The 17,885-nt window shown below is 33.5% G+C and overlaps 1 protein-coding gene across 2 annotated transcripts in view; it reads left to right on the top strand.

Moving 5' to 3' along the window:
* LOC148942487 (transforming growth factor beta receptor type 3-like) overlaps window positions 1-17,885 on the top strand; it is a 246,130-nt gene that overhangs the window by 151,723 nt on the left and 76,522 nt on the right. For both annotated transcript variants that reach the window (XM_089102668.1, XM_089102667.1), the window contains exon 6: window positions 16,764-17,080. In XM_089102668.1, the coding sequence (XP_088958794.1) occupies window positions 16,764-17,080 (317 nt within the window). The remainder of the gene's footprint in view (window positions 1-16,763; window positions 17,081-17,885) is intronic.

Below are 17,885 nucleotides of genomic sequence, written 5' to 3'. Positions count from 1 at the left end.
AACATAACCCCTAACCACCTATATATATTAAATATTTAATAAAAATATACATACACTGTAGTTTTCTCACTCAAAATCACAGTAGACAGAATATACCAGTAAGCTTATCGCAGATCATTTCTGGTCTTTGCGAACAAAAAGCTCCTCCCACTTATTTCTGCATTAGCGGGAATGCGGGTTAGTCTGTTTCCGTTGTTTCAATGCACTTTGATGGAAAAAGACGGAAACAGACTAACCTGCATTCCCGCTAATCTGACTTCGCCTATGTTTATATCTGCAAAAACGTTCTCCGGAGCACTCGCACCCCGGTCCGGGTTTTTATAATGGGTGAAATAGAGAATGATCATACTGCTAATTAAATAAACTGTGCTCAAAATAAGCAAATCATAACCGATCCTGGAAGAAAAACCGGTTTCTGTTAGATCTTACACCAGCTTAATTCTTGAGTGCGTTCCGTTTAACAGACAAGTGCCAAATAGCGTTTCTCTCATAGAGCTAGTTTTCCAGTGGTCTTTTCCGAGTAATATATTCCTTGTATAAAACCAACTGACAATACTAGTAAATCTGCTACAAAAAGGCCTTTGAGGATAGCTGCCACAAAGGCAAGAATTTAAAGCGTGTATTTAATTATTTTTATTTTGTTAGAATGAATTGCATCGATTCACCTCACTTCACCTATCAGTTCTGGTCGAACTTTGTTGAAGTAAGGATGGTAGGGCTGTTTTAATTTTTTTTTTTAGTTTTAATGATCTTTTAATGTAATTTTTTTTAATTGTAATATTTTTTAGTTGTAAGATAAGTTTCTCTTATATTTTAATTTGTGTTATCCTGAGGACGGCTCTTGGACATAGGGTCGAAATATTCATTTAAAGTTTGGAATTTCACTGTCTTAGGAAAAAAAAAATCTCTATTGTTCCGTTTGTTATTTGTTGTTTTTGATGGAAAGGCAGTGCGGTCTTCCCCCCACAATCCATGTATTTTTTTCACAGAGGCACTTCATATAGAAGCCATGTCTTCTTTATGGCCTTTTCAGGCAAAGTCATCCTTGCTTTTTACCTTTCTGGCTGCTCCGGTCTCTATTGGTGCTTTTTAAATTGACTTTCTTTATGGAAGTCAGCTTCAATAAAATAAAGAGCTTTTTTTACTCGACCAACTTCGCCCGAAAAAGCCCTAATGAAGACCGGCTTAAGGTCTTCTTGATTTCTCAAATTATTCCATTATTATTTTAAGGTGACCGGGGACTATTTTTGTAGGAAAATTGACTGTAACTTCAGACGGTGAATCCCGATCCCAGAATTAAAAAATAGAAGAAAGAAGGGGAACAGGACAGATTTCATGTCGAAAAGATAGCCTTGTTTTATTTGGAAAGAAAATATAATAACTAATGATAAAAGTAAATTAAAATTTGGAGATAATAAGATAATATAAGGTAATCTAACCTTTAGACTTCATAATGGAATAAAAAAACATAAAAAAAACTTTTAAAAATCATTATTTTGGTAGGATTGCATAGAACTGTATTTGGACTGTGTTAAGAAGTAAAAAATAAACAACCATTTGCGAAAATGTAAAATTGCAACAAAGTCTGACAAGACTTTTCTTAAGGCAATTAAACGACTTTTATTGAATTAAAAAAAAAATAAAAAAAATCCGACAAGTTTTCAAATGAGATTCAAAAAATTTCTTTACCAAAAATACAATAGAGTTAAAAAAAAAAGAAATATAGCCATTTGGTGATTGTATGTGTTTTATCTATTGAATAAATGAACAGTTCCAGTCTCAAGGTATTGTGAAAAATAGCTTTTTCAAACAGTTCGTGGTAACGAACTGTAAGTAAGGAGTAACCCGGCTCAATGGTAACCGAAACTGTAGAAAACGAAATTTTGATACCAATAGATATATCAAAAGAATCAAATTTTAATGCTGATTTCAAATATATAAGTTTCATCAAGTTTAGTCCTACCTATCAAAAGTTACGCGCCTGAGAAAATTTGGCTGATTTTCGAAAAGAGGGGGAAAGATCCCTAAAAGTTATAGAACCTTAATGAAAATCACACCGTCATATTCAGCGTATCAGAGAACCCTTCTGCGGAGGTTTCAAGCTCGTATCTACAAAAATGTGGAATTTTACATTTTTTGTCAGAAGAAACATCCCTGGCGCGTGTTTATTTGTTTTTTTTCCCCAGATGAGATCTCCTTGACCCAGCGACATTAGAATGCCGTGAGAGGACTCAGTTAACCGGAAATTAGAAGTTTTAGTGCTCATTCAAAATGACCAAAAAAATAAAGGATAACTAGGTCCCCTCCTAAGCTCATTTTTTCCCAATGTCTTCTGATACAAATTTTGAGACAGCCATTTTGTTCAACCTGGTCAAGGATATAATAAATATGTCTCTCTAGATTACTTAATCCCCTAAAGTCTTCGAGGGGGGGGTGAGCTGAAAGTTATGAACTTTACCCAATGTTAACATATAGTATTGGTTATTGGGAAGTATACAGACGTTTTCAGAGGGGATTTTTTCTGGTAGTGGAGGGGGGGGGGTCGGGGGTTATGTTGGAGGATCTTACCATGAAGGAAGTTTTCATAGGAGAAGGAACAGTGTTATGAAGGGGGCGCCGGATTTCCCAGCATTATTTAAATAAAGATAAGAAATTATATATATAAAAAAAACAAGTTTTTTAACTGAAAGTAAGGAGCAACATCAAAACTTAAAACGACAGAAAACATTACCTATATGATTGGGTTCATCCCCTAGTCAATACCTCGCTCTTTAAGCCAAAGATTATTTAGTACTTTCATAAGGGCTATTTATTCTAATTAACGGCATTTGTGATTAAGGGGTCATTTTTAAAGAATTGGAACAAACTTTGAACTTTAGCTTAAAGAGCAAATTATTGACTTGGGGGCGAACCCTCTAATATACGTATTAAAAATATAAGAATATAGAGGTTCGTTACGTAAGTTAATTCGTAAGTTACGTATACTTATTACTAATAAAAACGTTCGTAAATAAAATTAAACAAGTTTCTAGAAAGCCATTTAACCAAATAAAAGTAAAATTAATATTGCAATTTTGTTTTTATTATTTACGTACGGTGATCCAAAAACAAAACCTTCAATAATTCAAAAACGTTCAAAAATTAAATAAAAAAAAAAAGTTTTTGTAACTGAAAGTAAGGAACCATGTTAAAACTTAAAACGAACAGAAATTATTCCGTATATGAAAGGGGCTGTCCCCTCCTTAACGCCTCGCTCTTTACGCTAAAGTTTGACTTTTTCACAACTCTATTTTTTGTTAAACAATGAAAAACTTCAGCGTAAAGAGCGAGGCGTTGAGGAGGGGACTGTCCCTTTCATATACGGAATAATTTCTGTGCGTTTTAAGTTTTAACGTCGTTTCTTACTTTCAGTTAAAAAAAACTTGTTTTTTTTATTTAATTACCACAAGGCTCCTGTAAAAACATTCGGTGTTGAAGCGTTGGTGCAAAAAGTCAAACTACAGTTCCTTACCACCAACTAGGGTAAAGAATCTCGGGGTTTTTGGGATTTTGGAATTTGGGATCTGGAATTTTGGTAAGGATCCCAGGATAGAGGGTTCTAGGATCTACCCTGCTTGTGATAAGAATTAGCGGTTTTGAATCGAATTTTCAGTTTCATCCAGTTATTTTATATTTCTCTTTTGCTGAATGCGACCTGACTTCAAATTATGTTTTCTTATTCGTCTTTATAGAAAGATTTTTTTTTTACTTTACTATTTATAAGTTATGCCAGAATTAATTTCCTTCCCGTGGAGTTATGCAAATTAGAAAAAAATTAATTTTGAACAAATTTTCTTTGGTTTGTGGTAATCTAAAAATATACAAAATTAAAGACAACCCAACTTAGTTACACTGGGTGAAACTACAGGAAATAAGTATTCAAAATGTAATTATTATTGTTTTTATTAAAACAAGACTGTGTTTGAGATCTTTTGTATAAGCATTTGGTTTTTAAAAAGATTAAAAAGATCCATCATAAAACGTTCTGTTTTAAATGTAATAAAAATAAAAGGGGAAATTTAGAGACCATATATATAAACACCAGAGGAAAAACAAATATGTATAAAAAGGTAGAAAAGTAAGCAAGACAAGTAGCGATAACAAGTCATAAAACAAGTAAAGGGTAAACAAGCCATAAGGAGATAAGAAAAGGACATTTTTACCTTCATCAGGTAATATTAGACAAAAAACTAGCTTCACACCCGAAGGTGTTCAAAAACTGAGTTGTAATGGGGGGGGGGGAGTCATTTTGCCTAAATTCGGGCAATTTTCCTTATATTTCTTGTGTTACGAATTTGCTAAGCAATAGGCAAAGTAATGATAGTCTCAACAATTTGCAGGAATGCTCGTTTAAAAGTGTAATTATACCAATTAGTATAATTAGTTTTTATTTGTTTTGCTAGAAACGAAAAGGACAATACCAATTAGTAAAATACCAAGCTTTCTGCAGTATTTCGGATGATTTTTGTCGCACGAGTGAAAATAGCGTGATTTAGTCCTCTATCCCTGTGGTCACAACTCTAGCCCTCTAGTCCTTTCCTTAACCCTCCTATCCCTGTGGTCACGTTTCGAATTCTCAACTAGGTCTAATAAATTATATCCTAATTAAATACTCTAGTAGAGAATGCTTATGAATTTTCAAGACTGTTTAAAGAAAAGTGTTTTTTTTTTCAGGTGTTGTTAAAGGCATTTTGTAAGGTTTGAAAATCACATTTTTCGCTCTAGAAATTATGCTAAATCCCGAACCTTTGCGAAAAAATTACTTTTACTGCAAATAGTAATTAATAAGCAACTAATGGTAAATAATAGTTAAATATTAATAGTAATACAAGTTCTATAATACTAATATAGATAGTAATGTATAAATAGTTATATAATACTAATTAAATATCAAGTAATATTTAAATATTAGCTTGCAGTCACCCTTTCGATTCAATTTTCTTATCCATTTCACTGAATTGCCAGTTCATGAAATTTTTAATTAGTTTTTTTTACTCAAAACTGATGCACCGAGCCAACTACAGCCTTGACAAGCCTGCAGTAAGGGGCTGTGCTAGGATGTCTTAATCAGCTTTTTCTAAATCTTTCCAATTCAAAAGAAAATCCCTAAAAGCTTTGTGCCAAAGAAGAAGTTATGATTAGCTTTGATAAAGCCAGGAAAATTAAGGCTTGCCAAGCGTGGCGGAACTGTGCTAAGCGTCTTGAGAATTTTGCCAAACGGAGCGGAACTCTGTGGCACACTTGGTGCTCTGAGGTCTACACCAGGTGGTGGAAAGTGAGTGGCTCCTCGATCCTTAGCTCTATTTTCATCAGAAGTAATTCATGAGCATGAATCACCGTAATTTGCTACTTGCAGTACATCTATAATGTACTATTTGCAATCACTATAATGCACCTGTGGCCATCATCACCGCCTTGAATCACTCCAATGCCCAACACGGGGCAGTAGTGCCCATTTTGGGAATCGCTGGGTTAAGCAATTGCTGGAGATCTCTTCATTTCTGTATTTCCTCTAGTCTTATTTTTGCGTTAAGTAAGCTTTCAGGATCCAAAGAAAACATGTAGAAGGGCAAATGCATTAGTCGGTTCCATTCCGTAATCTATTATTTACTCAATAAATACAAGCTAATAAGGGTTATACCCGTACTATGGTAAATATTTGGTCTTCCGTAGAGGATGAAATGATAAGTAAAAACGGATCCGACATGATAAATTTAGCGTGAACGAAATCATGATTAATTTTTATTTATCCCATTTCGCCAAAAAAATAAATTTTATTTCCACTTCGAATCTCTTAGACCGATATGAACACAATACGCGGATAAAGGTTTTTATCGATTTGATGTAGATAATTTCGGAGACCACACTGCCTTTCCATGACGATAAAATAAAAGTCCAAAATAGGGATAAAATCCTTTTTAATAGACAGTGTATAATAAATTTCACAAAAAATACCAGATATTTCGGTCACATATACAGTGACCGTCATCAGTAGTAAAACTTTAACTACTGATGACGGTCACTGTATATGTGTCCGAAATATTTGGTATTTTTTTGTGAAATTTATTATACACTGTCTATTAAAAAGGATTTTATCCCTATTTTGGACTTTTATTTTATCGATTTGATTTAATGACATTTTTAAACCTGATAAATTAATTCGATGCATAGGCTACATATATCTCATTCTTGAATATCCCAATAAAGCAGTTAAAAGTAAATATTAAACAAACAATCCAAAAAAATAAATAGTAATACCATTTTATTTGGTTTTCCATAGAGCATAAAATGATAGGCAAAAACGAATCCGACAAAAAATATGGGCGTGAAAGAAGCTTAATTATTTTTCATTTATCCCATTTCGCCGAAAAATTAAATTATATTTCCACTGCGATTCTCTTAGACCGATATGACCGATTACAGCCGTAAGTGTAAAGGGGATTGGGGACCAGCCATCCTGTGCTTTTGCACCCCCATCCTGTTTACCTTCCCATATTATCTTTCGTAAATAGTGATTTGGCCATTTTGAAACGTGGTTGGTCTGGGGGGAGACAAATTTGGCTGTTTTTTTTTTCGCTTTTGGGAAGGAATAGTAGATATGTTACCTTTCATTTAGTATGCTAACCATATTAAATATATTGTATTTATATGCGACATTTCTATGTGAAAATACATAGACGCCACGTCGATATTTGGTGTATAACTGAATGTTCAAGCTTTGATCCTCATTTCAAAGAGTCTTGGTAGCTTACAAAAGTGGAAATTGGCGCTAGTATACACAAAAAAGCGACCAATGCCATCTGGTGTTTGGTGTCTCTTGGCATTTATACAAGAATAGTAATCGTTTTTCTGTCAGAAACTGAGATCAGACACTTATTACTACACTAATTTTACCAATTACGTCAATTAATTTTTTTATTATTAAAGTGAAATAATGCAAAGAAATGACAAACGCTAGATGGGGTTTTCTTCAGTCGACACTAGCACCAGTTTCCATTCTTATAAGCTACATGTACTCTTTGCGTCATTTTGCAATTTTAGTGCCCTATGCTTAAGTGCCCTATGTAGCCCTAATAAGTGCCCTAATTTTAGTGCCCTGTGTAGGATCTTTGTAGGAATTCAATTAAAGCGAATGTTATTTTTTTCCAAACGAAAGTAAAAAGCGACATGGAAACTTATAAGTCAGCATAAACTATTCCGAACTCTGTACATATAGGTATGAAAGCTCGGTACTGTTCTATTAGCTGGAACCTACGCGATATCAAACAGTTCGTGGTAACGAACTGTAAGTCAGGAGCGACCCGGTTGAATAGTAATCGAAACTCTAAAAAAAACAGAATTTTGATACCAATAGATACATCAAAAGAATCAGATTTTAATGCTGATTTCAAATATATAAGTTTCATCAATTTTAGTCATACCCATCAAAAGTTGACTACTGAACCTGATAAAATTTGCCTGATTTTCGAAAAAGGGGGAAACATCCCCTAAAATCTATAGAACCTTAATGAAAATCATACCATCAGATTCAGAGTATCAGAGAACCCTACTGTAGAGATTTCAAGCTCCTATCTGCAAAAATGTGGAATTTTGTATTTTTTTTTTCAGAAGAAAGATCACGGATACGTGTATATTTATTTATTTTTTTCCCCAGGGGTGATTGTATCGACCCAGTGGTCCTAGAATATCTTAGGAGGGCTCATTGGAGCTGAAATTATATGTTCTGCTGCCCTTTTAAGTGACCAAAAAAATGGAGAGGTTGTGTGAGAGGATCTTTCCATGGGTGAAGTTTTCATGGGGAAAGGGACATTTCTATGAAGGGGGTGCCGGATTTCCCAGCATTATTTAAAAAACGATCAGAAATTAAATAAAAAAAAACAAACAGTTTTTCAAGTGAAAGTAAGGAGCAACATTAAAACTTAAAACGAACAGAAATTGTTACACATGAAGGGGTTCGTCCTTACTTACAAATCGTCCTTATTCCGTATATGAAAGTTGCTGTCCCCTCCTCAGCACCTCGCTCTTTACGCTAAAGTTAGACTCTTTATCACCCCCTCATATGCGTAATAATTTCTATTCGTTTTTAATGTTGCCCCTTACTTTCAGTTGAAAGCTTTTTTTTTTTAATTTAATACTGTACAGTGAAGATACTAAAGAAACTAGTCGAACTGGTTCTTTCAACGGAGAAATCCTATGCCGAGGATTGCAAACAGTGGTTTCTCACTGCGTTTGCAATATTTAATTTTTTTTTTGAGGGGGGAAGTTACCTAGGTTAGGTCAGGTTACTTAATTAACATATGCTATGCTTGCATATATCACCGGCAACCGGCACCGAGGTACATGCTGCCGTCATTTAAAATCATACTTAGCAGAGTACATGTGGCGGGCGGCAGTAAAGACAGAAGGCAGAACTTATTTCAGCGCGATTCTTAAGGACATTTCTGTGTTCTGGTCACATCAGTTGTAGTTTTTACAATTTTGCTAATAAACTATTATATTTTCATGATATTTTGTTTTATTTCATTAGCATAACCAAACTTCACTTCTCGCGTGGGTTCCAGCTAATAGAACAGTACCGAAAGCTCTTTAGTAAGGCTATGAGCCTACTGAATTTGATTCACACAATAACAAGCCATAGAATAACAAGCCAATCTTCCTCTATCTCGTCAGGTTTTCAAGATACCGGAAAAACACACATTTAAACCCCCTTACGTTCAGAAGCAGTTTTAGGGGGGGGGGGGCAGAAGGGGCACTTGCCCCAGGCACAGACATTTTAGGGATGCAAATTTTCAAATAAGTGATCTAACCGTTTTAATCGTTTTGTAATGTTTTAAGTTTTATTTTTATTAAAATAAAGTAGAGAATACAGTTAATAAATGAGAAAAATTAATACATTATTAATTAATTAAAAAACAAATTTACTTAAAAATAAAAATATTAAATAATAATAGTTAAATTAAAATGATTTATAATAATTAGATAATAAATAAAAAAATATATATTAATCAACTAATAAATTGAAAATAATTTCGTTAATAAATGAAAATTTTGCTAAAATTGGGGTGAAATTTTTCGAGAGACAGGGGGGGGTGGTGGCTAATAAAGATTTTGCTCCAGGCGTAAGAGAGGCCAGAACCTCCACTGCTTTCGTTGGATGAAAACATATATAAATGGTTAATGTCACGTATCTAAAAACGGTGGGAGATAGAGTCGAGCGATTTGGATATTTTTAATCAATATGTCTCAATTGTTTTAAAACAAATGTTGGACACCAAGATATCCACCAAAACCTTTTTTTATTGACCGGTGCATTTTGAGAACTTTTGAATTTTTTTTATTAGTACATCTGAGCTTTGCGAATTTTATACATTTTGACCTATCTTAAAAGCTGATTATCTTGATTTATATATTTTTATCATTTTTTTTCGAGTTTTGGGTAATGTTAGCAAGCACTTCTTGCTTACAGTTCATAACCAAAAAGTGTTTAATCTCGTTTATTACTAAATACTACTGCTAAAGACTCACTGCTTCACCAAGCCGCCTGAGGCCAACAGAAATATGCACGCTCCTCCTCCATCCCAATATATTCAAAGCCTCCCCCTTTACACCTTTCAAGAAGTTCCCTACTAAATAATAGCAAAACAGAACTAAAAATAGAAAGTGAGCACCTTTGCCGTATGTTGAGTGGCTGTCATCAGTAGAAGATGAGATAAAGAAGTACAATTCAAAGAACCGAGCATCTCTTTCTACCAGTATAGGCGGCTAGACTTTCTATCAAATTTGCAAACACATAATGTTTATAAAGCGCCTTAAATTGGCGTCAAATAAGATACTTTGTTTTTGCTAACTTCAATTTATTTCTTCAATTTTTTTGGCATCTCAAAGTTCCAATTTAAGCAATCCCTCGAAAAGTGTTGCAATTTCTTAGAAGAAACATGACGAAAATTCGAATGCCTAAGCATTGTGAATGCAAATATTGCATACTTTCCGCCTTTAGCCTACTTTATGGTCTCTACAGACACACTTAAATAAAAGTATACCAGCTTTGAATGCTATTTGTCAAGTCTGTAATGTACGTGACATGGCTCTGAATTAGAGGATGAAGTTGGATTCGTTGTTCGTGTACAAAAATCTAAGAAGTAAATAAAAAAAAAGTCAGGATAAGCTCCAGTTTTACTAGTTTTTGACACAATTTTTTTTACACGCTACAAAACTGCTGGGATAGAATAAAGATGAAACGGGAGGACAAAATCGATTTTTTAAATCGAAATAGCCAATACTTCAACGTGCTTCAACGTGGCAATACTGACAAATTTTGTTGTCAGTCCCGGCGGGAAGGGCTGCAATTTATGAACTTAGCCTATTGCTTACATATAGTATTGGTTATTCGGAAGTATACAGACGTTTTCAGGGGGGATTTTTCAGGTGTGTGTGTGGGTAGGGGGGGGGGGTCTGGGTAGGGGGTTACGTGGGAGAATCTTTCCATGGAAAATTTTTCATGGGGGAAGGGAATTTTCCATGGAGGGACGCCGAATTTCCCAGCATTATTTAAAAAACGATCAGAAATTAAATAAAAAAACAAGTTTTTTTCAGCTGAAAATAAGGAAAAAGTTTTCCTTACTGAAAAAGTTTTTTTAGTATTTTCAAAAGAGCTATTTATTCTAATTAAACGGCCTTTGTGATTTAGGGGTCATTCTTTAGGAATTGAAAAAAAAAATAGAACTTTAGCCTAAAGACCGAGGTATTGACGATGGGGCGAACCCCCTCATATACATAACTAACTTCTGTTCGTTTTAAGTTTTCATGTTGCTCCTTACTTTCATTTGAAAAAACTTGTTCTTTTATTTAATTGAAAAAGAGACCGGGCAAAAAGAAATAATAATTAGGGTTTATCTTAGCGTAAACTCTCCTGTGTAATTCTAGGGTAGATAGAGAATTTTACATTTTTTTTTTTAATCCACACCTGGAAATTCAACCTAAAAGTAGATATTGTCAAAAGACTGTCACTAAGAGTAGGTAGTTACGTGTATCTCGACCACACTCAAGTTTAATCTGTTTAAGACCAGCTTTTCTGTGTGTACTCTCAGATAATCATCTTAACCTGAGTGAGAGAAACTACTATGCAGGTATACCTTAATTAAATATTTAATATATAGAGTTGGTTAGGTTTTTAATATAATGTGTTCTGGGCGGCCTGCTTTCCATAATTCTCTGTTGTAGTTTCCATTATTTTGCTACTAACGTCTTTAGCATTAGTATTAGACTTATTTAAAGTATTAGAAAACCAAAGTCATCCTTTTCAATTGGCGAAATCCCTCTACTTCTCTCCAAAATCTGGACGGCTCTCTTATCAAATCCGCAGACCATATTACACCTTGACCTTCCAATTTGCGCATCTATCGGCAACATACTTCGTTTGCTGATATCTCACGTTGAGCGTAAAATTAGCATTTCTTACGCTGGAATCGTAAAAAGCAAACTACGCTTCAACCGTTACTTTCTAGCATCCATCTACAACGCCACACCTTCCACATCTGCTTTATATTGCTGTTTTCAGGAAGTTTTTTTTTACAGTTACAGATAAAAAGCACCTAAGATCAATCTTCTTCAGATTTGCTAAGTATCTTTTACAATTGCCTCCTTGGACAAGAAACCGTAAAATTATTCATTTGTATAAGCTTGCAGACCCACATATTAGTATTAATAAATCTCTATCCCGTTTTCAAAGAAATTTTCATAATCCTTGGTCATCAATTCGTTCGCAATAGTTTGTTCGTATTAATGTAATATATGTAAGAATGAGTTTTTTTGTCATGTATTTGAATATTCAATGTGTGTTTGTGTCCTTTTTTTTTCTTTTTTCGTCTTTAGTGATTACTCTGTCTATTGTACCTTTTTTTGACAGACAATAAATGAATAATAGTTATAATTATATTTTCATCATATTTAGGCATATATCATGGTACTTATGTAGAAAGCGGTAAGTGTATTGCGGAAACAGATACACATTGCCCAGCCTTTATATGAGACGCTGCATAAATATAGGCATTACAAAAGGTTTCTAACTCCAGGAACTATATTTAAACTTTAGTTTTTTGGGGTTTAGGGGACTAAAAGGTACCTAGGTTGGGTCATGTTAGGTTACGTATTTAATATATGCTATGCTTTACTCCCCCCCCCTAATGTGCATATATATAGCCCAAATTTGTTTCTGAGCCATTATATTTTCATCCTATTTTGTTTTAATTCATTAGCATTAACGAAACTTCACTTTTCACGCACTTACCGCTTTCTACATAAGTACCTATATAATTGTGATTAAGGTAACTTCACTTCTTAAGTCTGTCTGGATAACACTTAATTTCATCAACGTGGCAACGCTGAACAAAGTTAAAAGCAAATTTGCTTCTCACGGGTTTGGTTTCTCAAAGTTTTTGGCAATGTCTCTTAGAAGCCAATGGGTAATATAAGTTGGCACTAAGAACATTTATCTTCCTCCCAGGGGTCTCAAAGTCAAAATCACTTTAAGTGGTTTCTTTATTTATTTGTCTTGGAAATTTGGCAAGTTGAGAATTATACTTTCCCCTTGTATTTGACGGAGTGATATTTTTGGTTGAGTTTGTGTTCTTTTTTTTTGTACATTGTCTGGAAAGTAGGAGAAGCTATTTAACTTTCACCTTAGTAATATTTTTTCATTTCGTTTCTACTACATTTATGAGAAGCATAGGATGTCTGTCCGAAAAATGGTAGTCTGAAACGACAAGTAAGCAACAGTTTTGGGTATGCAACAGTATTGAGCCGAAACAAAGTTGCTAAACAGTAGATGGCGTTATTGATAGTTCTTTTTATCACTTGCGCCAGTTTACACTCTTGTGATTTCCTCGTAATCTTTGTCCTAAAATATAAGCTTGTCCGGAGAGGATATGAATTTTCATTCGTTTAAGGCCAGGGCCTCTTCCAGGGAAATAAATTAGGAACCATTAGGATGGAAGTAAATCAGGAAAAACATTGGTAGGATATATAAATTCTTTCTAATTCTTCCTAGCAAGCTCTACTGTGACGTGAAATTACCAAAGGATTTCCATTGAGCATATTTTGTTATCGTGGCATAGCATTCCCTGCAAAGGAACTAGAAATCGTTAAATTGTTTTATCCTGTTGCCTGGGTGAACTAACGTCCTTCAAAAGTGTTTTCTATCACCCAGGTCTTTGATCGATTTTTAGATAAGAAAGCTAAGAAAGATTTGATAGGGATCTTCTGTTTTGAGGTACGGGACCAATCTTAATTGACATATATCTATATATGTATATCCAACAGTTTTTTTCATAGATCTCTAGATTCAAAGATAAAAATATAATAAGGGATCTTATCTTGGTAATGTTGAGAATATTTTAATGTGAGGCATATATTGTACTACCGTAGGATTCCATAGGAAGAACTAACTTCCTTCAAAATAGTTTCCTATTGCTCAGATCCTTAATTGATTTCTGGATAAGGGACCTGAGAAAGATATGATAAGAAATACTGTACAAATGAATTATGGAGTTGGCCTGAAAACACGGAGGGAATTTCTTATTTCTGCCTCCTTTTGTTGTTTTCTCGACGAGAAAGCTAAGAAAAATGAAAACAGAATCAGTAATCTTATCTTTTGAGGTATGAAAACAAGTTTAATTATGAGGTATTGAACTTGTACAATTCCATGGGACAACAGTGTCTCTCAATTTTTCTTTTTGTCAATCAGCTTCGATCAATTTCTAGATAAGAACACTAAGAGAAATTTCATAAGGCCTAAAACAAGGATGCCGGAAAACAAGGAGGGAATATCTTCTTCCAAGGAGGGAAATTTCTCCCTTTTGTTGTTTCCACGACGAGAAAGCTAAGAAAAATGAAAACAGGATCAGTAATCCTATCTTTTGAGGTATGAAAACAAGTCTAATTATGAGGTATTGAACTTCTACAATTCCATGGGACAACAATGTCTCTCAATTTTTCTTTCTATCAATCAGCTTCGATCGATTTCTGGATAAGAACGCTAAGAGAAATTTGATAAGGCAAGTTTTGATTAAATTAAAAAAAGTTTTTTTTCAACTGAAAGTACGAGCAACATTAAAACCTGAACCGAACAGACATTATACCGTCTATGAGGGGGGCTTCCCCCTCCTCAACTCGCTCGTTCTGCCGAAGTTTTCTAGTGTTTTTTTTTTTTTTAACAAAAGCTTGTTATTGCATTACGCGGCCTTGTGTTTCAGCAATCGTTATAAAAGAGCTGGGACAAAACTCAGAATTTAGCGTAAAAAGCAAGTGGTTGAGGAAAGGGAAGCCCCCTTCATATACGGAATAATTCAAGTTTTAATTCTTTTCCGTACTTTCAGCTAAACAAGCTTTTTAAAATTTAATTTAGACCGTTTTTTAAATCATGTCCAGGCATAATCAAGATATAACATGGACCACTGGTCCCATGAAATCCCAATTTCTTGCTGTTAAATATGTATTTATCAATAACTGTAAATTGTTTGTTAATGTCCCTTTTTTCGATTTTTCTGCTTAAGAATTCAAATTTTTGTCCAGAACTAAAATTCTGGACAAATATCTGGTCAAAATTTTCGACGAACAGTAGTTTTTGTTGCATAAGTTCTTGTTAAATTTTCTAATATAGAATTTCAGATGGACGGAAAGGAGTATTATTGTTCATATGATTGGAAACTCGGTGCGAATTTTGATCTTCTACGCGGCTGAAGCCATCTTGACCTCTAAAATAGGGTTCTTTGATGTTATTAATTAAAAAAAAAAACTTTTTCCACAAAACAAGTTTTTCAAAGAAAAGTAAAGAGCTCCATTAAGTCAAAATGAGCAGAAATAAAGTTAAATAACCTTCCAAGCGTAAAACTACCACAAAGCACTATCAATGAATAAATGAAACTCAAAATGAACAGAAATTACAATAAATAGCCGAGTCAAACTCAAAACGAGCAAAAATTAACAATAATACGGCTGATAACCCCCATGCCTTCTGAAGACCAGAATCTAATTTTTGTTTTAATGAAAAAAAAAAAAAAAAAAACGAATGACCGTGGATTGTCCGTTTCATTGACATGTACTGATATCTATTCCTTAAAGTTTTGATAATTTTTTATTTATGCAAGTAAAAAAAAGGTGAAAACATTTAAAACGTGTTTTGTTTTCAGTAAAGCACAAATTATGTTTGCACATTATTTACACAAATTATTTACATATTTATACTGACAAATTATTTTGTGCTATCGACAATCAAATTAAATTCAAATGTGCTTTCAAACATGTTTAGCTTAGACACTCATCTTCAACGATATTTACTATAATATTCCAAGTACTTGTGACGCCATTGATTTGAAAAATATTGGAAAAATTCGACCATGGAGCAAATATTCCTAAGAAAAATTTGACCCAAGGTGGTGACCTATCTAGATCGTCTTTTTACTCCTTAAAATGTTGTTATGCCTGTTTTCAGAAAGAAACATGGTAGATATGTGTGTAGGTTGAAATCGTTTATCTGCACCATCCTGTTGCCCAGAAAAGATTAGATGTTTTCATATCTTTGATTTCTGAATATGAAGACTAAGATTAATCAGGGATATTGTTTTGTGACGCATGGTAACAAGTTTAATTGTTAAACTCCTCTATCCTGTAACCTAGGTGAATCTATCGTTCCTCAAAAAGCGTTTCCTGTCGCTTGGGTTCTCGATTGATTTTATGAAAGAGAGAAAATATGCAAAATAGGCTTAACGATTTAAAGGTGAGCCTCTAATAGTGGATTATTTTTTATTCCTTGGTTCAAAGTCACTAATTAGGCTTAAGAAACTCACCTCGTTTTTTTTTGTTTTTTTTAGATTTTTTTTAGTTTATTTTCACCTTGTAAATGTCAAGGAGTCACCTCTGTAGCCCGATATATATATATATATATATATATATATATATATATATATATATATATATATATATATATATATATATATATATATATATATATATATATATATATATATATATATATATATATATATATATATATATATATATATATGTATATATATTTGTATATATGTATATAATGAACTCCGGCAATTGGTAATAATATGATAACCTTACAAATTGACTTCAATCATTCATAAGGGAACTATGTGCATATTTTAAATACTCGACTCTTACTATCGTATGCAAACTCAGCGTCTCAATTCAATTATATATGTTAGTGTTGCACATATGCATTTTCGTGCATGACTGAAAAGTTTTGAATTACCATACTATTATTATTACTAGCCAAAAAATAGTTCTCCCCTTCTCAAATCACAAAATTTCAAGTCTCCACATCCTTCCTCCCGTCCACCTCGCAAAATTATATTTTCCTGGAAAATTTAATTTAGTTTAACGGCTGTAACTTTTAATGATGCTGTTATTTGTGACTTGGACCATCAAGGATTCACCAAATATTTGCCATAAACAAAAATTGTGCAATGCCCTATTAGCTGATAAAGTCTGTTTACACTATTTTCTAAGAATTATTTTTCAGATTGATTTAAAAAGTCTAGATATTCCTAAGTAATGGTACTATTTGTGGCTCGGAACATGGCCAAGAATTCAGTTCGTTTTAATCCGGTCAAAATAAAAATTGTGCAACAGATTATTGGCTCTGTGTTTCTCTGATTTATTTTGTCAATCTGGTTAATTTAAAGTCTGATTATTCCTAGGTAATGATGCGGTTGTTTGTGGCACAGATCATAGCCCGGTACTCAATTCGCCAAGTCCTGTACTAAGTGCAACAGTATCTGAAAAGAAAGTGCTATCTGGATGTTATCATAAAGCAGAGGTTGGAAAACTTCATACAGATATCCATATTATCCATGCTCTGGCACCACTGAAATCCACAATTGAGATACATTTAAGTCCAGAACTGGAGAGAGGAATAGAAAACCGAAATATGACCTTAATTTTAAGATCTGGTTCAGAAGATACAATCTGGGCCATCTCTGCTTCTGATCGACTTCATGGCTTTTTAAGAGTTATGGTAAGCAAGTAATGTTAATGATTAATTGAACCTAGTCTTTGAGAAACATATACCTTAATCTGGTCATGAAGATACAATCTGGGCCATTTCTGCTTCTAATCGACTTCATGACTTTTTAATTGTTATGTTAAGCAAGTAATGCTAATGATTAATTGAACCTAGTCTTTGAGAAACATATATCTTAATTTTAAGATCTGGTCATGAAGATACAATCTGGGCCATTTCTGCTTCTGATCGACTTCATGGCTTTTTGAGAGTTATGGTAAGCAATTAATGTTAATGATTAATTGAACCTAGTCTTTGAGAAACATATACCTTAATCTGGTCATGAAGATACAATCTGGGCCATTTCTGCTTCTGATCGACTTCATGGCTTTTTGAGAGTTATGGTAAGCAATTAATGTTAATGATTAATTGAACCTAGTTTTTGAGAAACATATACCTTAATCTGGTCATGAAGATACAATCTGGGCCATTTCTGCTTCTAATCGACTTCATGGCTTTTTAAGAGTTATGGTAAGCAAGTAATGTTAATGATTAATTTAACTTAGTCTTTGAGAAACATATACGCAAAGACGTTTTTTATGCCTAGAATATGCATGATTAAGTTGATAAATTTAATAGGGATGGGGATAAATATTATTCAAGCTAAAAATTTATGAAAATAATCAAAATTATATCCTCCTATAGATTTGTGGCTAGTATCAGCGAAAATACCATTGACATCATAATCATCCTTTTGAGAACTGAGCATGGTAACATGTTCAAACTGTTAATTGTTGAAAGTTTCCTTCGTCTCGAAAAC

The sequence above is a fragment of the Artemia sp. Qi Xiang Cuo genome, chromosome 16 (genome assembly GCF_049724085.1).
Source record: "Artemia sp. Qi Xiang Cuo chromosome 16, ASM4972408v1, whole genome shotgun sequence".
NCBI lineage: Eukaryota > Metazoa > Arthropoda > Branchiopoda > Anostraca > Artemiidae > Artemia > Artemia sp. Qi Xiang Cuo.
Note: the sequence above shows the minus strand (reverse complement) of the source record. Positions and strands in the feature narration are given on the sequence as shown.